The following is a 25,659-nucleotide window of genomic DNA, read 5'->3' on the forward strand; positions in this document are numbered from 1 at the left end:
CAGAGAAGAGAGAAGGAACAATGAAAAGAGATTTGTTTCGTCCATCATAAGAAAAGGGGAATGCATGCTGAGAACTACCCTATCTCCTCCCCACCACGCCTGTGCTGGATTATTGACACAGTCTCTGTAACTAACAAACCAGCTTTGATTCAGGTCAGGTGTGGCTTGTAGACTCCCTTTCACTGCAGCCTGCTTGTACCAGCTTGTGAATGTGAAGGGAGGAAGAGGGATTGATTTACTGCTTTACTTTGAACATTGGAGGGAGTTGGTAAGCAGAGTCTCCCCCCCACCCCACCCTTTTTCCTTGTATTTTCCTGGACTTGGTCATGGCTCAGCAAAGTGGCCAGGCAAATTGCTCTCATGTGATTGATGACAGTCATGTCCCAGAGTTCGAGGTTGCGCTGTGGATCAAGATCACTCTTGCCTTCATCTACATCTTTATCTTTGTCGCAGGGATCCTGGGCAACACTATCACCATCCAGACCACCAAAGTGCTGCAGAGGAAAGGCTATCTGCTGAAAGAGGTCACTGACCATATGGTGAGCTTGGCTTGTTCCGACTTGCTGGTCATCCTGCTGGGGATGCCTGTGGAGTTCTTCAGCATTATCTGGAGTCCCTTCTCCACCCCAAACGGCAACGTGGCCTGCAAGCTGTACTCCTTCCTCTTTGAGGCCTGCAGCTATGCCACCATACTGCACGTGGCCACCCTCAGCTTCGAGAGGTACGTTGCCATCTGCCACCCTTTCAAGTTCAAGGCTGCCTCTGGACCCCATAAGGCCAAGATACTCATTGCCTTTGTCTGGGTCATCTCCATCCTGGTGGCCCTGCCCCTTCTCTTTGCAATGGGCACTGAATACCCCCTAGAAGTTGTCCAGGGTCACCGAAGGGTGACTGCCTGTAACACGCCTACCTCCAGACACAGCTGGCCTAACCTGATGAGCAATGTCACTATATGTACAAATCTTTCTTCCAAGTGGACTGTCTTCCAGTCCAGCATCTTCAGCGCCTTCATTGTGTACATTGTGGTGCTGATATCGGTGGCTTTCATGTGCCGCAGCATGATGAAAACTCTGATGATCCTCAAGAAAGGGACTGTGATGGTTCAGGGGGTACAAAGTCACCAGGAGCAGTATCTAAGGAAAAATGAAAGCATCGAGGGCAAGAACTCCAGGAAACAGACCATCCTCTTCCTAGGTAAGGGCATGTTTTATTTGTAGGGGTCGGGAAGAAACTTAGAGGTATCTCTCTCACCCTGCCAAGGCCCAAATGTGTATTGAAGTATGGGATGCAGGTCCAAAATGACGGAGGCCCCAGAATTTAAGAAAATTATTCATACAGCTAAATAAATCACTCTATTTCCTCACTTTTGTGGTTTTTCATTCTTGATGAAAATAACTTTAACAATTAAAGTGATGGGACCCCAACCTGGTATAGAATGTGGGACTGAAAATGAATAGCGTCTCTCAAATGGCACAGCTGCAACCCTTGGCTTTCTACACAAAGGCCAAGGCTTGGTGTGTGTGTGTGTGGTGTGTGGTTTTTTTTTTTTTTTTTTTTTAAAGGGACCCTTTACATTTTAAACAATCTATTTTAATAAACCTGATTCCCTGGGCCGTGTCTTATTAACATTCTACTATGTTAAAGCAATGGGGAGGGAGGTAGGTCACTAAGTAAAATCCAATTTACTTTTTGTTATTTATGTTGCCTTTTTACACTCTGTGTTTCTTTCCCTGTGGACAGATGAAGCTGGCCTCACTGTGGCATGCAGTGTTAGTTTGGTAGGCAGGGCAGAGGGATCGTGACTTGGTGTCAAACTGTTCCTGCTGGCATTTTTTTTTTCTTAAATCCCTGAATATGTGCCTGTTGCAAAAATTTGTTGTCTCACAAGATCTAAATTTCAGCCAATTCTGATGCATGTCCTTCTATTCAGAATGCTACCTAGCAAGTGTCCTGTGCTGAACTTTGTCAATTGTTGCTATATTTAAGTTGAATGTTGATTGATTGAAACTGGGCTGGAGAGTTCATTTGGTCTCACAGGTTGCTGTTGCCCTTGTTTGTTTGCTTTTATTCCTCTGGTCTTATTTGAAGGCCCATAACCTTGGAATTATGTCTGATTCTGATCTCTCTCGCCACATTTGTCAGACTAAAACTAATCAAGTTGTCATTTCACCAACTTGGAATCTTTCCAGGCTGTGATCCATGTAGCCTCCACCTCCAGTTGAGGGTCTTAGAGGTGCTCTTAATCATGTCGTGCTTGAATTACAGCAAATCCTTGTTTTGCTGGCTTGCTTAATACAATAGTGGCTAAGGTAAATAGACAAGCTAGTGGATGACTGCACAGACAAAGTAGGATTTCAGTGCAGCTTTTTGGCTCTCTGATATCTCAGGGAGGGGGTTGACGCAAATGGGTTCTTCCACTTAGAAAACCTTGCAGAGATTAAAACTGACTGTCCCATATTCTCCTAGCTAGCCATATTCTCGCTATTATCCGCAGCCCACCAAGCCTTTTCTAGAGGTCTATGGAATGCGGGGAAAGAAATGGATAACCAGGAATTCTAGCTATAGTGAAAGGAGACCCGGTCTCTCTCTGGCCCCTTCTGCATTATGTCTGGGTCAGAATTGCAGACCCAATTAAAAGATACCATGTAGACAAGATCTAACCTTACTCCTGTAATTACATCTCAGTAACCAGATTAAAAGTATTGGATAACAGATGTGGCCAAATATATGCATGAAGTGTTCTGCAGGATTCATATGTGAGAAATGAAGCTTCAGGCCACATGCTTTATTTTCTCAAAACACTTGTCTGGTCCTTGTGTCTAAAGTGCATTTTTTGAGAAGAAACACTCTGGTTACTGTGGTTCTCTAATGATACTGCAAACTATTTTGGGATCATTTGGAATGAAAGACACTGTATAAATGTGATAAAGAAACTTACATTTCAGTGGCGCTGTATCTGAACTGCCTTCTGGGATGGAAGGCAATGACTAATGCACACGGCACAGAGCAAGGGAGAGAGAAGGTATTGCTATTTAAGGTCTTTGCTACAGTGGGACCTTTCAGATACCTGTGGAACTTGCTCCTCTCACAAACTGTCCACATTTACATTTAAGTCTATCTTAAGGCCCCAAACCTGCAATAAGCTCTATGTGGGTGCATAGGGGAAACTAAATTACTGTGGCTTTTCTTCCCATTTATCCCCTGAGTGCCAACCTCAGGGCAGACACCCCAAACGGGTGGTATGTTCTAGATTTCACCAACTCAGGCCTGGTCCACACTACCCCCCCACTTCGGACTAAGGTACGCAAATTCAGCTACGTTAATAACGTAGCTGAATTCGAAGTACCTTAGTCCGAACTTACCGCGGGTCCAGACGCGGCAGGAAGGCTCCCCTGTCGATGCCGCGTACTCCGCTCGCCGAGCTGGAGTACCGGCGTCGACGGCGAGCACTTCCGGGATCGATCCGGGGCACTTCCGGGATCGATTTATCGCATCTTAACCAGACGCGATAAATCGATCCCAGAACATCGATTGCCTGCCGCCGGACCCTACGGTAAGTGTAGACGTACCCTCAGTAACAAGTATGGCGCTTTAGGAGGACACAACAGCTTTACCATGGAGTCACAGACAGTCCCATTGGACACTCCAGTCTATCTTGCCATCCAGGCAAGCTGGATTTAGCAATGGTTGGTTGGTATACACCAAAGATCACACACTATCCAGGTTGCTGCCAGTCCCAAGAGACCAGTCACTCACCCCCATGTCAAATTGTACCTCTGCTCTCACACCAGAGACAACACATGTAGCCAATCCTTAATCCTAAGGATTAAGAAAAGGAATGAGAACTTTATTACAGGTTAAAGCAGGCAAACCTACATACACAAATGAGTTAGTCTGTAGTGCCAAAAGATGACCGAGGTGTAGTAATCTATCAGCACTGAATGTCTCTTAGGGCTAACCCGGGTCGACCCTGGGGGTCTCTGCTTCTCTTTCATAGCTCCGGCCCTCTGAGAGTCTCAACAGCAAAAGGTGGAAACATTTTCTCGTCAGCTATTTTTATTTCCTTCTTCCAGAATTCAAACTGCTGGGATGAGCTCTCTTGTACGTCGCCTCTTCAGGGTTGCGAAGGGGCGATTAACAAAGTCTTTGTGTTTTAATGTCCCACAATGGCCCATTTAGTTTTGGTAGCCTTGATGAACAGGAGACAATCCCTGCTGACAGGGCTCATGGTTTCATAGCAAACACTTTTTTTTTTTTTTTTTTTTTTTTTACAGATATTCTAAGTGAGATTAATGCATGCAACAATTTACAAGCATTTCATAAAGTCTAAACACTAAACCCATGGTTATAAGTTCAATACCCATCTTAACCAGGCTGATACACAGGTGAAACAGACCGTATTCCAGCAATGAATTTCAGTGCTTGGCCGAGGCCTAAAGCCTTGGTTAGCGCTGGCATGTGGTTTGGAGTCTGTGGCGACGAAAAAGGAAGGAGACAGAGCGCCAGGTCTTGGTAGCCGAAAAGCCTCCCAGGGACTTTCCACTGGGGTTTTTATTTTCCTACTTCCATGTTTACAGCACTTATGAGTGGTTGAATTTTTGCGCATAGGAGGAGCGTACAGTGCACATCAACATGACCTAACAAACCCATATCTTGTGCACGTGAAAGCGAGCAGCGAGGGTGACGGTCAGGTCAGCCAATCAGGTTCCCAATCGCAGGCGCTGGGGTGTAGGCCGCTCCGGCCTCGTAGCCACGGGCGCAGTGTGCCGCACCCGTGGACTGACGATTCGGGAGCTATGCGTCCCTACAGGAGTCCCTACCTCCACTTCTTAATTTTTCCTTTGACTGTCCAGTTGGAAATGGGTCAGGACCAATGCTAAAAGCTAAATGAAAGCAATTGGCTGGTGCTTAATATTAAAGGAATTTGCCACTGATATCTAACATTTTCTGTATGCGACCAGCTTGCTGACGGTGTTGGAAAATGCTTTCATGAATTTCCTGAAACGATTTCTACAATGTATTTCAAATGGCTCTTAAAAATATGAGTCTCACTAATTAACTTGGGTTAGGAAATAAATTAATGAACTGAAGAGGAAAAAATCATGGCCTGCTTCCATGAGAATAATACAAGGCAATTTAATATGCGGATTTCATAAGAATTATGCTTGAAGGCAATTTTAACCAAGAAGAAACAAACATATAAATTGTTTACAAGTTGCTGAATTTAAATATGTTGATTTAGCAGCCCTCTTTGTAGTTCATTTAACAGATGGGTCAAATTAAAACAAATATTTGCTCATTTCCAACATATTTCACATTTAATGTGAAATGTAAATGACAGCGTATAGCAAGATGTCTTTGAGCATCTAACAGCAATAAAAACAATCTAGCATTTTCTTCCTCTAGTTGTTAAGTGATAACTTCTACAAAACACAAATTCATAAATCTACCAAAGATGAGAAGAAAGTAAGTAGAAAAACACAGAAGTAGAAATGGATGCTTTTTTTTTTTTAGTGCCATATTATTGTGCCATGTTTGGGAATAATGAAAACAAATTGGGAATGTTGACAGTGAGAAAATATTTCCTGTATCACTTCAGAATCTAGTAGATAGTTTGCAGGAAGGAATCAAGATGCAGATGGGAATGGACAGCCATAGCCCTGGCCCCGCGCTGCTCCCAGAAATGGCCGGCACCACGTCCCTGCAGCCCCTGGGGGAGGTGGCGGGGGGCAGAGGGCTCCGTGTGCTACCCTTGCCTACAGGCACTGCCCCCCACAGCTCCCATTGGCTAGGAATGGGGAACCACGCCCAATGGGAGCGTCGGGGGTTGTACCACAGGCAAGGGCAGCGCACAGCAGAGCCACGTGCCCCACCCCACCCCTAGGAGCCACTGCTGGACATGCTGGCCACTTCCAGGAGTGGCACTGGACCAGGAAGGCAGGGAGCCTGCCTTAGCCCCGCTGCATGCCACTGCCACCCCAGAACCGCTCGAGGTAAGCGGGGGCTGGAGCCCGCACCCCAACCCCGTGCCGTGAGCCCCCATCCCCCTGCCTTGAGCCCCCTGCCACACCCCTCCTGCACCCCAAACCCCTGCCCTGAGCCCCCTCCTGCACGCCGTTCCTCCCCCATGCCCCAATCCCTTGCCCTGAGCCCCTTCCTGCACAGTGAACCCCTTCCCACACCCTGCACTCCCCCCTGCACCCCTACCCCAGTCCTACATTCATGGCCCTGCATACAATATCCCCACCCAGATGTGGCCTTCGGGCCCAAAAGTTTGCCCACCCCTGGTCTATAATATAGTCATGTAATGGTCCAGATTCTGGACTGTGACTGAGGAACACTTGATGCAGCTCTGGTGGTAGATGGTATAAAGGTGGATTTAAACCACTTTTGCCTTCCCCAGTTCTTGTGGTGCTGGTCTAGTCCCTAGCTGAGCTAGTTTGAACCCCAGGCCTTCAGACTGCTTTAATTTACTCCCAAGATCTAAAGGGGCTGCTCAGGCATTTGGAAATTGCTGGGGTGCCAGGATATCTGGCCACACTCCTCTTCCTCCAGACCCAAGAACTAGGCTGGTGTGGGAGCCACAACAGCAATGTTGGGCACATAGTCCTGGTGGAATTCTTTCATATCTGGGCAAGCTGGATTTACGGTAGCTTTACACCAGTGGAGCTGTGCGAAGTGGCCCCGGTGTGTCGGGGGATTGACTTGAAACTGTTAAGTGGCACAGTGCTGTTCCTTTCAGATGTCACAGTGGATATAAGCGCTGTAGTACCTCACTGCTTACACAGCTCAAATTAAGTGTCTTGCACTTCAGATAGGCACACTTTAGGTTTTTTTGCAAGCAACTTTTCTTGTCCTTGCCTGTCTGTGTGTTAATCACTTGGAAACTGAATCTTCTCTTCTTAGTCATATGAGAAACTCCATTCCCTCCAATGGGACTACTTGTGTGAGTAAAGCAAGTAGAATTTGATTTGATATTGTGTGGGCTTTGCTTAAATGACTCATAATTGACCGTGCTTCCTTGTTCATTGCAAACATATCACTATAAAGTATATCTCTGTTGGACGGTTATCTTGGTACTGGTGTTATGAGCAGTGAGGAAATCTATCTATTGCCTGTCAATGTCATTTTGTATGATTCACGCTTGTGCAGTATTTTATGTTTAAACTTCTTGCTTCATCTACAGCAGCAGAAGTTAGTTAGTTACATTTTCAGACCTGTGCCCAGGAAAAGTGCTGGACTGGTAGAACTTGAATAAATGGAGGATAAGCCTAGGCAACAGCAGTGCAAGCTTCCCCACAACACTCAGTCCATCTGTGATCAGGTGGGATTGACCCTAAAGGTGGGGATGTAGCTTGTTCAGCTCCTGGCCTTTCTGCCCAAAGCTCAAATGATGATCAAAGACCCAGCTAGATGCCAAGGGTGGTTTTGCACTGCGTGGACGTGTCTGGGCATTTATTGTACACTTGTCAGTATAGACTCTATCTTTCTCTGTCTTGAAAATGTTGAGATCTGTGGTCATCATAACCTCTTTTCTGCTGTGGAAAGGAGTATCAAAGTGATGGGCCAGCTGATGGGAAATCTGTATCCCCTGCTTGAAGCATGAAGCAGCTATGTAGCTTTTCAGGGTATGTCTACACTGCAGTTAGTGACTCAGGCAGGCCGGGCTCGGGCTAAGGGGCTGTTTAATTGCAGTGTAGATATTCAGGCTCCACCTGGAACCTGAGCTCTAGGATCCTATGAGGTAAGAGGGTCACAGAGCCCTGACTTCAGCCCACACCTGGACATTTACACTGCATCTAAACAGCCCTGCAGACTGAGCCCCCGTGAGCCCAAGTCAGCTGGCATAGTTGAGCAGCAGGTGTCTAATTGTAGTGTAGACCTACAACTGGAAGCAGCAGCTACTGAGGGTTTGGCTGGAGTAGGGGCTGCAGCTTGCGCGCGCTCTCTCTCTCCCTCCCCCCTGACTGGAAAAGGATCTGTGCAAACACAGATCTACTGACCCTGACCCTCTCCCAACCCAACAGAGCCAGTTCTGCTGTACGCACAGGATACAGTGCCCCTGGCATGCCAACAGCTCAGCTGTCTCCCTGCTATTCCAGAAGAACCATAGCGTCAAATATCCCCCAGGCTCTTTAACAAGCAGGAATAGGAACTTTTCATACAAGCTTTGTGTAGCTTCTTCATTAGAAGCCGTTACAATTTGGTGGTGTTTTTAGGGTTAATTTGGCATAGTGCTGACGTTAAGTGCATTAGACAAATATGGAGAGATCTCTCCATCAAGGAGTTTACAATGTACCAGATTTAGTGTTCCGCCACAAGATAGGGTTCATTTTGATCTCATTTGTATTCCAGTAGCACCGAGATTGTCATGTCCTATACAGCATATTGCACAATCTCTTCCCCAAAGAGCTTACAGTCCATATACACAAGACAGGGAAATGGGTGGGAGAAGAAACAGGCACTGAGAGCTGAGGCAACTTACCAAACATCACCCAAATCAATGGCAGAGCCAGGAATTAATTGAACACAAGTCTCCTGACTATCACACCAGTGTCCTATCCACTGGAAAACACTGCCTCTTTGATACCTATTGTGTCACCACTTAGCATTGACTTTTACAATAAGTGCCTAACCCCACTGTGCTATTTAGAATGATCACAAAACAGACTGCTGCCTACGTTCACTACTCATTAGCTTGGCAGTGGTTAATCTTTTAATTCAACACAATGCCAGTTTTAAATGAACAGGCATGCGATCTGACCTAAACCGTCACTTAAAGCTAAATATAACTAGAGTGACCAATGCTAGCACTTTTTTCTTTAAATCAGAAATTTTAAAAAAAGTCCCAGAAAACTGGAGAAGGGCACCTGATTCCCCCCTCCCACCCCCATTATGAACAATCTATTTTGAGCTACACGTTAATCTGCCAACACTAAAGATATTGTGTATAGAAATAGCCTTTCAAAAGATCACCAAGGAAATATATTTTGTAAGGCACTTGGCTAATGGATTTTCAGGAGAACAGATTACTTCAAGTACTCTGCTAAAAATATGTGGTTGTCATCTAGAGATGACTCAGGTGCTGCAAAACTTGACAATGGTAGGACTCCTGTTACAGGAAAATTAGACATTTCCTCATAGGCTGGAAATTGTCTGTCTGCTTCTTTTCCTTACAGAAAAAGGTACAGCTTGGAGACTGAACAAAAATTGAAAGAACAACTTGGTTGATTAGTTTCCAGACTATAACTCCACCCCATGTACTTAAACCCAGTTCCACTGACTCCCTTTGGTACATTTCTTTAATCATTCCACTCAAGTTCCCCATAGACTTTATTGGACATGTGCCTGAAGATGCATATGTTGTAGGCCGGTTATTATTTTCATCTGTGCATGTTATACAGTTCCCCTTAACCATATATTTCCTGATGGGGATGCCTTTGGAGAGGGACTCTGTTACACAAGTCAATAAACTATATGTATCAATATCACCTGGTGCTTAGATATTGTCAGATCTCATACATTTAGCAGGGGCAGTTGGATTAGTGTTTGGCTGGAGAATTTAAGGGAACACCTGGATAATCCAGGTGATAATGAAGTTGTGCTGGTGGCATCCACTTGGAGTCAGTATTGAGTCAATGCCCCAGCATTGTATTGGTGCTGTCTTTTGAATAAGACATAAAAGCAAAGGTCTTGCCTGCTTGTTGTCCCTAAAAATGCCTTCATTCGTTCCACAAGAATAGGGGGTGTTAACCCTGGTGTCTTGCCCAAATCTGGGTAATTGCATTCTGATTATTGAAAACTCCGCCATGTGTTCAGATGGAAACGGTTTCTTCACTTCTGTTCCAAATGGTTCTGTAGCACTGCCGTGTTCTGTCACACAGATATTGGATTTCACCCCAGAGGTAGCTGCATTTCATTGGAGGGTGATCGACTAAACAGTTCCTGAGGGACGCTGTGGTCATTTTAGGTGAAAGTCTTTAGATAAAATATTAAAGGAACCATCAATCACCCTCCACTGAAATACAGCTACCTCTGGGATGGAATGTGTCATCCATTCTGTATCATCAGAGCTCAACATTAATGATGGGAAGTGATTTAACATCTCCAAACAAATCTACCGCATAAACTCTACATTCTATCCAGCAAGTTTCCCAGGGTTGAATTTGGGTTTGGGGGACAGGGAGGAGAATTAGGGTTAACGTATTCACAGTGCTGCTAAATATACTGACCTAGGTATGTTTACTGGCCATGAGTGATCAAAGCCTATTTTAAAAAACAAAAACATCAAAACAACAAAAAACAAAAGAGCATTTCCACCAGCACAGTGCTGGGCACAGCACTAGCCAAAAGGGACGATTACACCTTTTTATATGAACCTCCTTTCGTCATGGTTCTAGATGTAATAATTTTATTGCACAAACCTCAACAAATAGGGATTTAATAATATAGTGTTTAGGAGAGAAAAAGGTAGATCTGTGGTACTAACACACAAATGGGAACAAACTTTGGAATCTTAACCATACACTGGGGAAAATATAGTCACCCACAGTGACACACTGGAAATCCGAAATGCAGATACCTCTTACTGTTGGTAAGGACCCCAAATGGGTCGCAAGTTCGTTTTAATGGGGTTGCCAGGGCTGGCGTTAGACTTGCTGGGGCAAGGGCTTCGGAGCCTTCCCAAAAGGGTGTGTGTGGGGGGGGGGGAGGGGCTGGGGGCCCCTCTGAGGTCTTGCCCTGAACCAAGCCAGAGCGGGGTCAGGATCCCGCCAGCCCCCCACCTCCCGGGGTGGGGTGAGAGCAACCCTCTGCCCCTGTTTCCGGCCCCTGGACTCCCTGCCCAGGGCAGATGGAGGGTCTTTGGCTCCCCACAGCTGCCTGCGTGGCTCTTATCATGGCTGGGCTGTGGCTGTGAGGGCCCTCCCCTCCCCCACCCTGTGAGGCAGGGGGAGTGGGGGGCTGGGATCCCAGGAGCCGGGTTGGGGACAGAGCCACGTGGGCAGCTGTGGGGAGCTGGTGTAGAGTCATGGACCCTTGAACTCTACTGCCCTGGGCCGAGTGGGGATATGGGCTGGGCACTGCTCTCAGCCCCCCACCGCAGGCAGGTGAAGGGTCTGTGCGGCTTCCCGGCCGGGCTCCATGCTGGCCTGGATGGGGCTTTGGGAGGGGGTCCGCCAGGGGTCCGTCTCGGCAAAAAGTGGACAGGCCAGTCCTGTCCACTTTCAAAAAGTGGGAGGACCATGGCCTGAAGCCTGAGCCACATGATGAGTGGCTGAAGCCGAAGCCCGAGGGCTTCGTCCCCACGGGGCTCGGGCTTGGGCTTTCTGTCCTGGGCCCCAGCGAGTCTAATGCCGGCCTTGCCAAAGCCTGAGCCCCGCCATGCAGGGCTGAAGCCCAAGCTCAAGCAATTTAGCTTCATGGGGCCCCCTGTGGTGTGAGATTATGTAGTAATTTTTGTTGTCAGAAGGGGGTCGCAGTGCAATGATGAGAACCACTATGACAGTTTTCAGTTGGAGATTAGAGTGGGGAGGGTGACGGAAAGATCTGTGCAGAAAATGCCTCTTAAAAGTCTAGAAAAGGTAGAATAACGTGTCCTAGGACCGCACCAGAAGGGAATTTTATTCGCAACATGGAGCTAAACAGATGTGCCTGGGAGATAATTGTTGGGCTGTTCAGAAATGTATCTTGTCTGAGATGTCTCAGTGTTCATGTGGCAACCTGTAAACTGTTTCATGCTACTGAACACAGCTTGGTTTTGGGGTATATTTAATTTTTCATTACTCAAAATATATATTATAAATTAATCTTTCCTTTTATAACTAACAAGTGCACATTTTGTGTGGGAGAAAGAATACTGTTTTTGTTTAGCTTGTGTGTGTGAGGCCGAATAAGTACTTGTGACAGACCCAGACCAGTGGGGTACAGGAGTCTGGTAGAGGGTAAAGATACTGGTCACTGGATGAGTAGTTTTCTGTTCCCTGAGTGACCAGAGCAGGGGCTGCACTAGAGTAATCAGGAACCTGCTAGAACCAGTTAAGGCAGGCAGGCTAATTAGGACACCTGGAGCCAATTAAGAAGAAGCTGCTAGAATCAATTAAGGCAGGCTAATCAGGGCACCTGGGTTTTAAAAAGGAGCTCACTTCAGTTTGTGGTGTGAGTGTGAGGAGCTGGGAGCAAGAGGCTCGAGGAGCTGAGAGTGAGAGGATGTGCTGCTGGAGGACTGAGGAGCACAAGTGTTATCAGACACCAGGAGGAAGGTCCTGTGGTGAGAATAAGGAAGGTGTTTGGAGGAGGCCATGGGGAAGTAGCCCAGGGAGTTGTAGCTGTCATGCAGCTGTTACAGGAGGCACTATAGACAGCTGCAATCCGCAGGGCCCTGGGCTGGAACCCGGAGTAGAGGGCGGGCCCGGGTTCCCACCAAACCTCCCAATTGACCTGGACTGTGGGTTCTCCCAGAGGGGAAGGTCTCTGGGCTGTTTCCCAACCCACATGGTGAATCTCTGAGGCAAGAAAATCTGCCAATAAGCGCAGGACCCACCAAGATAGAGGAGGAACTTTGTCACCTACTGCATAATAAAAAAAAAAAATTAAAACTCGCCTCTTTTTAAAAATTCATATGGACAACCTGAAGAGAATGGTTATAATAAAAAAGGGGCGAGGGAAGAGTGTCAACCATGGGGTCAGAGAGATCATTCTAAAACCCAACTTTGGGGGGAGCGAAAAAGTTGGCCCATAGATTTCATGTTCAGAAATAATGCTAAACCTATTATTTTTCTCAGTTCCTCCTTCCCTTGTAAATGGTTATTCATACAAGTAAGAGATTATCAGCAAGCAGGTCTAGTCTAATAGTCAGTTGATCTTAATGATATGTTACTCTGCATCTGATTTAAAGGATCAGAAAGATTCTCTCTTTCCCTCTTGGTAACCATACAGATAAAGTCTAGCAGTGTAAATTACTTGGTTTACCCTGGAGGAAAGTCTGAAGGGACATGTTAGAACTGTTTTTGCCTAGAAGGACATAGCTGTGGCACAGTTACAAATTGAAATCTTAACTGGTGATCTGCAGTGGAGAATATTGTTTTGAAATTTCTCCTGACTAGTTCTGCAATTGTATTCGCTACCCAGTAAAACTGCAAGTCTAGGAATCCACTTGTCATAATGGAAGAAGAAGAAGAAAATAAGCTTTAGCCTGCTGGTTGTTGCTGTGCAGTTAGTGCTGAGATTCTAATAGCTGCTTTTAGGAAGTCAAGGAGTTATGTACGATCAAATTGAAAGCTCCAAATGACTAATAGCTTCTCCGATATTAAAGCTCTTTCATTAAAATTCACAGACTAGCAATTATTGTTTAAAGATAATGGTCTTAACATCAGCTAGAAAACAAAAGATTTAATTTTGTGAAATGTGGTATAATCGGAATTCAAAACAATAGAAGAATAGATAATGCATTTAATTTTCACAGGTGAAGACTTTAATAAATCATCTGTGAACTTGCCACAAATGAGTCTTATCTATTGAAATTGGGAGAGGTGTGTGAGCAATCTATGCATGACGTGATGCCTGGCTCAGAGGGTGACAGTGAGAAAACATTGCCAGAAGGGAATACTAATGCCTGGGATCATGGTATATTGTCCAGAGGAAGAGAATGGTATTCCAAAATTGTAGAGGTTGTCTTATTTAACCTGAGTGAACCAGATTATTACTGTCTCTATTTTATTATTAACCCTCTTCAGCTCCACACACACACACACACTCATATTGTCCCTAGGTTTCCAGCTTGTTGGAAGAAGTCCTTGAGGCCTTTCTTTCCTGCTCTCAGGAGCTATCGTTGGAGAGAGAGAGAGAGAGAGAGACAAGGTAGGAAGATTTCTGTCTACCCGCAACACTCGAGCAGGGGTAAGCTTCAGAGAAGGATGTTGGGTAGGCTCTTTCTCTCCTCCTCTGTTAAAGAACATCCTGAGGGAAAAGTTCTGGGTACCAGCAGGCGCACTGATCTCTCAGATAAAGGGAGATTGAGAGGAGGGTAATGGGACAGCCTTGTTGCTATTTTTTTTCTCCCATGGAAGAGTGGGGAATAAGAGGTTGAGGTTTTAAGGTCAGTGCTAACAGTATTCTTAATGCTGCTGGCACTCTGAGGGGCTTTGGATGGGGAGAGGGCCAGAGTACTAAAGAAATCTCTCTAATCCAACTGACGGCTTCCTCGTGATGTTAGTGCTAGAGCATGGAGGGGAAGAGGTGGGCATATGCTAGAGCTGTTTGTCTGGGTGGGAGAAAGGGTCAGGCTGATGATACAGGTGTCCTCAACATGTACTCTTTCATCTGGTGTAACTGCTGTTTCCTTTTGTGTATCAGTTGGAGAGCAATTGTGTCTGGATTTTCACTAAACAGAGGACAGGAGAAATGAATGGAGGATAAAGAGTTCTTTAGATATTCATAGATTCCAAGGCCAGAAGGGACCATTGTGATTATCTAGTCTGACCTCCTGTGTAACGCAGGTCAGAGAATTGCCCCCCAAATAATTTCTAGATCATACTGTTTTAGAACAACATCCAAATTCTTATGAGCCCTAATGGTGTATGCGCATAAAGACAAAAATAGCTTCACAATCATCACATTTTGAGCTGATGCCACTTCATTGGTATGGCAGAGGATGTAAATTAGTGATGAATCTAGTTTTCTGACTAAATATTTTTGGGGTTACATTACTTTTAATATTCTGAACTTTTCACTTGAAACAATGTTAAGCACTCTATTGCAGTGTAATTACATTTTGCATGTTTTAATGAAAAAATAATAACCCCTTTAACACTTCGGTGGCCTTTGGCCTCCTTTAGACTTTAATCTAACACTCTTGTTTTCTGGGCACCACTTTGCCATCCCCAATGTAGGAAAAGCAGTCTAATTATGCTAAAAGTAAAACCTTCCATCACTTGAGAGGCCAATTAAAAGTAACAGTATCTGCAACAGTTGGTAAACTGCTTGCTGTACAACAGGGAACAAATTACACGGGATTCTGCTTATTTCAGCTTTAAATTATAGTGTGGAAAGCCTAAACAACCCCACAAAAATGTAAACCATCTTATCTCAAGCAAGTATTGTGTGTGTGTGTGTGTGTGTGTGTGTGTGTGTGAATTGTAAATGCAACAAGAGTCCAACTAACTTTTTCTGAGGGTTTTAAATTATCATCCATAAAAGGTAAATACTTGTATCCTATTTTGCATCCTCAATACACAGCCTTTCCACTCACCTATATTAGATGGTGGATAAAATTCCTATGTTATTAGCATTGTGGTGTTGGTGAAATTCTAAACTGTAGCACAGCCAAAGACATTGGATGGTGTAGAAACATGGGTCAACATTTTCAGAAGTGAAAAGCTGGTTGGCACTTTTCAATTATTATTTATTTGTAATTTGAAATAGTATTTTTTAAAAGGCATGTTTTTTGTCACAATTTAATTTTCCATGGGAAATGTGGTTTTTCTCAATTAATTCTAGAGTTTTCTCCCCCTAACTCCTCCCACCAAAACCAGAAAAATTTGGGCCAACATCCAAAAAAATTCTGTTTTTTTGTTTTCAACATAAAACCATAAACTTTTTGAAGAAAAAATTAGAGAAAACAAAATTCACTTTCATCAAATATTTTTGCAGGACCAAAACAACGTTTTTCCACCCAGCTCTAGACTGGCACATTTCTTTTTAAAATGCTTCAATTCTTGAATGCCCAATTTAGACACTTTTTGAAGGGCCCAACTTTCAGAAAATGTTCCTCTGAAAACCGGACTCTTAAAATGTCTGAAGTTGGACATGCAAGAATTGAGGTGCTCAGATACCATGGTAATAAGCAGAATATCAGAACCCGTATTGAATACAATGGGAGCACCAAAAATTACTAACTACTATTGAAAAATCTTAATCTTAGATAATTAAAATAGTGAGAATGTTTATAAAATTCTTCCTTTCCCCCCCTCTTCTGTGATTTAGTTGGTGTTGGTCCTGCTTTGAGCGGGGGGTTGGACTAGATGACCTCCTGAGGTCTCTTCCAAGCCTAATATTCTATGATTCTATGAATGGGTCCAAACCACATAATGCTAGTTTAGTACTAGGCTACATTGTTTGTTGTATCAAAGAAGGTTGACTGTGGCTTCGACTCTGCCAAATAAGAACCAAATCCTTAGTGGTTTGTCAAGGATAAATAGAAGTCAAGGGCGAGTGTGGTTGCCCAGCAGAATTGATTAGATTAGGCTTTAGACTCTGAAATATCATCAAAAGGTCTTTACACTTTTTCACAACAAAGCTTTATTTTCTTGATATTTTTTTTTTTCCAATGAGACCTCAAAAATAGATTTAGGGCAGATTTTTCAGAAACATGAAGGGTATTTAAGTACCCAGATTCTATTGAAAGTCACTGGGAGTTGGGTGCTTAACTCCTATTTCTATAGCTAATAGAATTCTTATTTGGTCATAATTACTGTGGGTTAGATTGTGAGCCACTTTTACTTGCATTAGTGAGTAGTTAAACAAAGGAGTTGTCTCATGGTGCAAGATTTTCAAAGGTATTTAGGTACCTAAAAATGCAGTTGGTGTCTAGTAGGATTTTCAGAATTATCGTTCTGCATCTTTAGATGCCTAAATACCTTTTTTTAAAAAATCTGGCTTGTTGACTTTAGTGGGACTACTCATTTGTGTAACGTCTCACCAATGTGAATAATCCAGCCCTATGCAATTGCTTTCTCTATATTGAAAACCTAAGCTACATGTTCAGATTTCTTAAACGAGACAATTTCTATCTGATCCTAGTCGGATGTTTCACAAAGCTACTGAAGCTCAGGGCTTGAAGGCACTCAGATACCATTATGATGAGTATGATATGAAAACTTAGAAGCCTTCTCTAGGAAGGATTGGAGTTTATTGCTCTTTGATTATGGGATTTAGTGAGTTCTTTATGGCTGACCCAGCAATGAGGTTGTTTCCTCTGACTGAGGAGGGCGTGTGCAATGTGGGTGTCTTTTATACTAGCAGAAGCAGTTGACTATTAAGGTGAACTGGCTTGTATAAGTCATTTGATGAGCACTATGTGACTACATGAACCCCCGTGGCAGGAGAGTGCTGGAGCCAGTGAAAGTGCAGCAGACTCTCTCAAGTGACACTTCCTGGCTGGCAAATAGCTCAAGTTTTCAGAAGTCGGAATAGGAAACCCATGAGATCTATTTCCACCTGAAATACACAAACAAATGGTTCCCTGCCTATGAGCCGCTTCCCATACGAGTAGCTTTGTGTCCTGAGAAAAGTAGGAAACAGTCACCAAAAGACCAAGGGTACACCCAGGTTGATGCGCTGCAATCCCTGTTTGCCCTTGGATGTGCACGCTACTCAGTTTGTCTGCATCCCCGATCCAAGACCCACCTTAAAGCGTTCATTTATTTTCTGCTTCCCTAGTGTCCCAGCCCGATCTATGCCTTGGATGTACTAATCCACGACCTATTCAGTTGTGAGTCTCCTTGTGCCCAATGTCTGATACTTAAAAGCCTGTGTTGTGAACTCTTTCTTCCAAGAGAGAATTGGTTTAACCTTATCAGACTGAAGTGAAGTTTTAAAATGACTGGATGTTTGTTTGCTGACAGGCAGATGATGTCCTCTAGACTGTCACAGTGTGAACAAAGTGCTGTAAAACCAAATCATAACCCTTTATTAGGCTTCAGTCAAACCACATTAAGCTTTGGCAGTAAGGTAGTGCTTGGGCCGCGTTGGCCTTACGCAGAGCATTCTCATTTTGAAATTTTATACAATGAAGAGATTTTGATATTTGCATAATTCAAACATGAAATCCTCTAACAACCACAGAAGACTTGATTTAATTAACTCAGGGCACTGCCATTCCCAGTCTCAGGCAGATGGCAAATACCTTTACTGTAAGTATACTTAAAGATTCACTTCTTTCTTTAATCAAGCAACAAAATCTTACCCAAGGGAACCTGAAATTGACTTGACTTTTCCTCAGACTGAATAATACAGACACCTTTTGGGTTACATGTAAGGTCAACCCTTCTTTGTGTTACAAATTAGCTGGAGGAGGGTGGCAGGGGGGAAGTTAATGCATTCTGCTACAACCCTTTGAAAACCTGTGCAATGTGTATGGTTTGCAAACAGGAGACCCTAGATCCTCAGTTGCTCTGCCTAGTTATACACTGAATTCATTGGAACTATGCTTACTGACATCCACTGATGATTTGGCCCTAGATTTTTTTTTTTTTTTTTTAAATCTCCCTTTAGTAGAGCACTGTAACTTGTGACACTCTTCAGTAGAAAATCTGTGTATCTCCAAAGTAAGCAATTATAATTTCCCCTAGCTGTTTTCTCAATGTTGCATCCCCGGGGGCGGGGAAGGGAGCTACTGTGCCAGATTCTCAAGCCTGGCTACATTCTCTCTGTACAACACAAGTAGCGTAAAGGGGCAATATTCCACCCTCAACTCTCTAGCACAAAAATTCCACAGAGTAGGGGTCCTCCCTGCTTGTGCATCCATGCCGCTGCCCTTCTAGGGTAGGGATGTGTCGGGGCATGGCAGAGCTCCACCATGCCAGTCCTCCACCGGCATAAGGTCCATTGAGGTTCCTGTGTCAGAGAGGCAAGTTAGAGGTATCTGGTGGCAGCTCTAAGTGGCAGTGTGGTTGGACTTCAGAATCAGGGAACCACGGCCAGGTGCCTGGTCTTCTCCTCATTCCCTGCACTGAGCAGAGCTCTGGTGCTGGGGTGAATCCTCCCCGCTTTCTCCCTATTGTCAGACAAATCCTCATGTGTGCGTGCGAATGTGTGGTAGTGTTTTTTTTTGTTTTATTCCCAAACGTGCTGTCTCTGTATCAGAGCTTTGGATTTCATTCTCTCCCCTTCAAATATCAGTTTTCATTTCCATTTTCTTATATCAGGATAACCTGACCTCTTACCCATTCCTGCTTCTCAGAAACGTTCCCCTGAGCTTTATCAAAACCAGAGCACTCTGCTACATTCTAATGGAGAGCTGATCCTCTTTTTTTTAATATCTATATTTTTCTAGAGCTGAGTCGAAACATTTATTTCACTTTTCTGCCTCCCTTTTAGAACACGAAGCATTTATGGTGAGGGTTTCTTTCTTCAGGTCAGTAATGAATTTAAGAAGTGCTCTCTGCCTCTATTTCCTGCCAGCTTCCCCTCCAAAAGAAAGTCACAACTTTGTCTGAAATATAATCTGAAGAGAACTCTCAAGGGTACCCAGAATGTTGGAGTTTGACCTCTGGAAATGAAGGTGTCTCTGTTATTGATTGTATATATTTAAGTGACTTAAAAAAAAAAAAGCATACATTTCTTGGCATTTGTCCTGCAAGACATTACACTTGCCTTTCTGTCCCCAGTTCAATATCCGCTACCTCTTACTTACCTGCTCAAAGAAGGCTGCTAGTTCAGCAATATGGCTCTCAATTGCTGTCAATGAAGCAGCTCTAAGAAACAACTTACTCACTTAAGGTTAAATCCTGTACTTCCCCATCTCACTCTTGAGTCATCTACTCCCTGTAGATATGGAAGTACCTACATTCAGTTGGTAAGTCTCAGACCAGGCTCTGAAGGCACTATACAGGAAGATTTTGGAGGTGGTTGTGAGTGTGGGAAACATTGTTCACAGAGGCAGACACACTGATACTAATGCCCATTTATGGACAGGAGATCAAACAGCAGCTGCTTGGTACTCTGTGCCTTGATGGAGGATTCTATCTCCTTGCAGAGTTCATCTGAGTAGGGATGTAGAATTTGACCTGTAGATATGAATAAGCTACATCATAGACGTATTTGAATTAATTATGATATTCTTTGCTACCTTGAAAAATTGGTGTAGTCAACTTAGACTTACAATAAATGTCTGTTAAGATGCTTTGGGATGAGGAGAAGATGTGTGTGTAAAAATTAATCTAGAGGCAAGGGGCAAGTCTTCTATCATTCTAACTTGTGTCCTGAGCATTGTTCCACTGGCTGAAATTCAGAAAAGCATGTAAAGTGACACTTTCCTGAATTGGGGCCATTTTTCCTCATTCTTCTTCTTTCTCTTCTTAGGTATCAACTCCACCATCCTCGAATCAAAAGAGGAAGAGATGAAATTTCCTTAATTGTAGTGGCTAGTTAGCAGTAACAGCTTTGCTGAGTAATGTAACCACTCCTAACCCACCAGTGGGAGGGTGAGCGCTTTATGCTGCACTCCAATTCCTGTTGCTTTAGGAACTGAGAGCCAGGTGGCAGCACAGAGCCCTACAAGAAGGCAACATGTTGCATTTTGCCTCATGAATACCAGTTCATTTATCCAAAAGTGTCTCAGTTCAGGGCAACTGCACCTGTATTTCCCCTTCTATGGTCCAGCAAGGGTACCTGCTTTAGATTTCTGGCTCCCCAGCCATCACTCCTCTTGGGTGGAGACATGTGTCTCTCCCTCCTGACTGGGTGTTTACAGGCTGCCCAGCTCCCTGCCTACACTCTGAAGTCCCCAGCAAAATCAGAGTGCCTAAATGGTCCTGCTTTGCCTTTCAACTTAAAGGCTATAAATAGTGTAACTGCCTATGGTTATAAAGAGCTGTGTGGTAATTTTTATAAGCAAGCACAGTTAATTTTAAGGGCAAAGCACTACAGAGAAAATGAATTTTAAACAATGAAAGAATGAATGCCTACTAATAAGCTTTTCAGAGATCAACCCTTCCACCTATTCTGTAAAGCCTCTGGTTGGTGTCAGTCCTTCTAACTCTTCCCTAAGTATTGGGCCTCTCCCTTTGGAATAATGTCCTGGCTCTCGTTGGATCAGAACAAAGACCCCGAGTCAGTTTTAATTCAAGCTATTTAACAAAAAGTCTGTTTGTTGGCGGTAGAGAATCCAGCTTGAATCACTATGTGCAAGTCTCTCTCCAGGTGGTGGTACTCTCCAGAGGTGTTACAGCCGGAGTGAATTAGCCTAAATACCCGCTGTCCCTCCCGCGCACTGTTGTTTAGGTCCAGGAAGGCTGTTGTCCCCCTTCTCCCACAGAATTGCATAAACTTAATTCAATAAAGTTTGTCCAGGATATTGTAGGAAATTGCCCTATCTGTTACAAGGAGACCTTCAAGTTCCTGAAAATTTGTGTTTAAATCCTCAAGCAGGTTCAGCAAAGGCGACTCAGCTCTGACCCTCTAGCTTCATTCAATGAAGGTACCAAGAATTAAACAGATCTGGAGAGTGAATCAAGGTGCAAAGGTGGCACTTGCAGTGGATATCTTATTATAATGCCCACTAGGAAGTGGAATTAGTTCTTCAGCGCATTTGAACAGCAATTAAACCGTAATGACTCTCAAGCCATCCTGGGTTAGAAATAATTGAAAATGGTGACTTAGATGTGATAGGCTCCGTATCTTTTTATCCATCCCTGAGAAATCCAGTCTCCCTGAGCTGCAAAAGCTCTTTCTTAACTACATGGCTTGGTTTTCTTATTTTTAATAAAGTACTTTCTGATCACCTTTGTTCAATCTATTTTTGATTAAAATTAAGAAGAGCCGGGAGGAAGAAGTCTTTTGTTTTCAAGTGAAAGTTGATGGTTTTTGATCTGAGAGCTGATGTTCTACAGGAATAGTTGAAACAATAATCTCATGATAACCCCTATGGTAGCTTAAAATAGAAAAGCTCCCTAGTTAATGAATATAAATGAATTTACATTCACTTCCATTTTTATGAGGTTACTAAAGCTGATTAATGTTAGGTACCACAAATTTATTTAAAGAAGTTGAGTAATTGTTCTGATTCCTATCCCGAGAACATGCAATTTATTTATTACTCTGATTTTTAAATGTCCTTGAAATCACACTGAGTCCATGGGTTTGTCTTTTGTCAGAGTTTTACAAGAAGTGGCTTTATCACAGAAGCAGAGAGGCAAACATGAGTAACACTATATAAATTAAAGAAATTGTGGTGAATTGTTTGGCTTTGAGGTAAGAATTAGAACTGCTCTTAAGTGAATTCGAGTATCTACAATCTTGCTTAACATAAATGGAATTCTATATCCAGGACACATTAAGTTAGAAAAACAAGTATAGTTTCATCACAACCGAACAATAACCCTTCCATTAGATTATTTAAAATAAGTTAACTTGCTACATTTGTATTGATTCTTTCTCATTTAGGGCCAGATTGACTTCAGTGAGACTACCTGTGGATTAAGGTACTTCTTGCTGCAAGAGTTTTTAAATGGTGAGGATCAAGACTAATTATTTTTTGTCTCAAATTTTTTAGTAATTAAATGAGTTTTTTGGGGTTTTTTTTTTAAGGCTCCAAACTTGATGCTGTATAATAGGGGTTCTCAAACTGGGGGTCACGAGGTTATTATATGGGGGGTCGCGAGCTGTCAGCCTCCACCCCAAACCCTGCTTCACCTCCAGCATTTTTAATAGTGCTAAATATAAAAAAATGTGTTTTTAATCTATAAGGGAGGGCGTGTCACACTCAGAGGCTTTCTGTGTGAAAGGGGTCACCAGTACAAAAGTTTGAGAACCACAGCTCTATAAACAGTTATGTCCTGCTTAAAGGAATTCCCTGGATTTGAAATATCTAACTTTCTCCCCAGTGATGTAGCCGTGTGTTAGCTGGTGAATGAAAATTGGTCTCTTGTGGGGGCCATCAGACATTTTTTGTCTCCCACCTCAATTGTCTTTCTAACATGTGCTACTATCAGAGTTCTGCTGCCCTTCTTAAATTTATGCTTGTGTATCAGGTGATGTTTAGCAGACATTGATCTGAATTGCCCTCTACTACACCATGAATGGTTTCCCCCCTCCACCTGCCTAAAAGTTAAAATTTGTCCCATTATTAGGTCTAGGGGAATGTATATAGAATTGCTTTTTAAACTTATCTACAATTTTGCCAATAGATCTTCATGATTTAAGATATCCTTATTAGTGGTTAGAGTATTAAAGCATTACTCACTGGAGTCTGTTTATGTATTTGGAATGCTTTAATTCCCTTTGCCTGTTGTTGCCTCACCAGGCCATGTGAAACTGTATATGATGTCAGATTTTTAGTAATACCAAAATTCTTAAACACTTAATATAAAACTGTCTCTTTACGTCTAAATTAACTCCCAATTGCATACAAAAATTTTTAAGGACAAAATGATAAGTGATATGCCTCTCTAGCCAATATAAATGAAACTATCAACATGATTTCAAGCAGACCAGAGAGTTTCTGTATTAAGGCTGTCCATTGGAGCATATGTATAACTTTCATTAATAGTTTGAGTTCTGTGTGCACGGTAATGGGCGAACATATGCTATTTAAAAACAAGTTGGGGAAAATCAAAAAGCTGTTGCACTTGAAAGTTCCCCCTTCAAGGCAATTTAACTTATTATGGGCCAGAAAAAAAGTTATGCATCTAATGAACTTTATGGCAAAGTTACTTTTCACAATCAGTGCAGCTATAGAAAGACACTTTAAAAAAATCCCCTGCACTCTGAAAGTCCTGCGACAATTCATGACTCAAAACTTGATTCTGTGAGTGACTTATTGGATAGAAAAATATCCAAAACATATGGATACTGCTCAGTTAGGATTACTAACTTCTAGTGAGGGTATCACAATTGAAAAGACCATTGGCGATTGGACATGCCAGATGCTGGACTATGAATTCACAGCCCAAAATATTATTGTATTCCAGTAGAGCCTTGGATCCTGAAATCAGGACCTTGTTGTGTTATGCACTATATAGACATACATGGATTGTTTACACAAACTACTGGTTTTCAGTAAGCTGGGCTGTGAATCAACCTCACACTAGCCTCCCATGCTCTAACTGTCTGTCTGAACCCTGCTGACACAGATTAATATTCATTAGTGCGCTTTGATCTAGTCCTGTTTCAAAGAGGATAAGAGACAGTCCTTGCCCTAAAGAACTTACCATCTAAATCAACAAGACAAGCAAAGAATGGGAACAATGAAGAAATATTACCATTTTTCAGATGGGGGAAACTGATCTTCTCTTAGCTTTAATAAGATACTTTTGTTTGTAAGATGCAATAGCTATTAAAATAACTGTCTGTGTAAGAAATGTCCTTGTTCATTGAAGAATAGTGGGTTAACTTCATCTGAGAACTATAGAACATTTTACCTAACAGACTATAAAATATTGTGTATCTCTTTTTAAAACGCAAATTTTCTTTTAAATGACTTAATTTTCTTTGAAAGTTCATCTATCCCTTTTTCCTAGCAAGAGCTCCTTCAGCTGTTTAATTTTTTTCAGATTTTCAGTGCAGATTAGTGGAAGAAAATGAAGTGCATTCAATTGGTGGGTTCCCCCCCCTCTTTCTCATCTAAGTCGAAATGTTGCTTGCAGACTTGAATTGTCAGACACACATCATGTTAATAATAGAAACTGAAGTGGATATTTAAATGTGTTGTTAGCTGCTCAGAGGGAAATGTACCTCTTCCTACTTGTAAAATAAACTGGGATCAGGCTGTGGAAAGCTGTTTAACTTAAATTTGACAGGAATGCAACTTAGAGAGCTTTTCAGTATTTATTTTCCCCTTGATAGCATTTAAATATCATAACTCCCTGGTCTATCTTTTGAAACCTTGTTGAATTCTTTTTATATTTAGTTCTTTCAGTTGCTCTTCGGTTACGGTTCTATGCTGCTTTCCATTCTCTCTCCCTTCCAACTTTCTTCCCTTTCCACGGCTTCATTTAAACACAGAATTTTTCGTCTTGGGGGACTGTTGCTACTGGTAGTCTAACTGGTCTGCTTTGATGCAATGTTTTCTTTTGTCATTCATGTGTAGCTGTATCTCCAAATAGACTGAATAAAACTTCCCTATGGGGAAGAGGGGTGCATGGAGTTCTTTGCTTGTTGCTTGATTTATTTTAGTGCATTGGAACAAGAACCTATAGTGATTTCTTTGTAGCCCTGAGCATTCAGACACAGCTGGTGCATCTGTGCATTCAGGATGGCAGGTTTCCGGTGATATGTATGGTGAAGGTTTATAATTTCTAATAAATCTGAAATATCATCGGCAAAAGAATTATATGGAGTATGGAAAGAGAGAGCAATGAAGCTGTACAATTTAATTCAGACACAGCTCAGTCCACAAGAATAATCATCCATCTGAGTGACACAAGTGTCATTTTTAATGCCTGCTGAACACATAAACAAGCAAACATTTTGGACATTTTCAAAGACCAATAGCTAATGCTGATAATGGGATACAATTTTGCAGACTTTTCTGAAGTCACTGGTATCAAGATAGTTTTTTTTTATTGCTTGCATCAGGGAGGAAACTATGAATGAGGAAGTGAAGTTGTGCTTTTATTTATTTTTTTTAATAAACCCTTTCAGTCTGTGCAGCCTGAAGTCCTCTGTTTTGTGTCTGACTTGAGAGAGCATGCTGCAAAGTTAAATCCAGATCCAAGTTTCAGGGCCACTCCAATCTGGGGCTCTGGTTTGGATCCATCTGATAAATAAGGCCTAAATTTCCAAAAGTCTTACTATGCATGGGTGTTAATTTCAAAGGGCAGGCAGAGGATAAATATATGTAGGGTTTTTAACATGGATTGTTTTTTTCCCCTTGCATGTCCTCAAGACCTTACTTAGGCCTGGTCTACACTAGGCGTTTATGTCGAATTTAGCGCACTTAAA

The 25,659-nt window shown here is 42.9% G+C and overlaps 1 protein-coding gene across 1 annotated transcript in view; it reads left to right on the plus strand.

The window, feature by feature from the left end:
- The first annotated feature begins 319 nt into the window (after positions 1-319).
- Positions 320-25,659, plus strand: part of GPR39 (G protein-coupled receptor 39) — a 118,124-nt gene continuing 92,784 nt past the window's right edge. Inside the window, exon 1 of the mRNA XM_024194472.3 lies at positions 320-1,194. Within this exon, the coding sequence (XP_024050240.2) occupies positions 327-1,194 (868 nt within the window). The 5' untranslated portion in view covers positions 320-326. The remainder of the gene's footprint in view (positions 1,195-25,659) is intronic.

This window comes from Terrapene carolina, unplaced genomic scaffold (assembly GCF_002925995.2).
Source record: "Terrapene carolina triunguis isolate 2854851 unplaced genomic scaffold, T_m_triunguis-2.0 Scaffold62, whole genome shotgun sequence".
NCBI lineage: Eukaryota > Metazoa > Chordata > Testudines > Emydidae > Terrapene > Terrapene triunguis.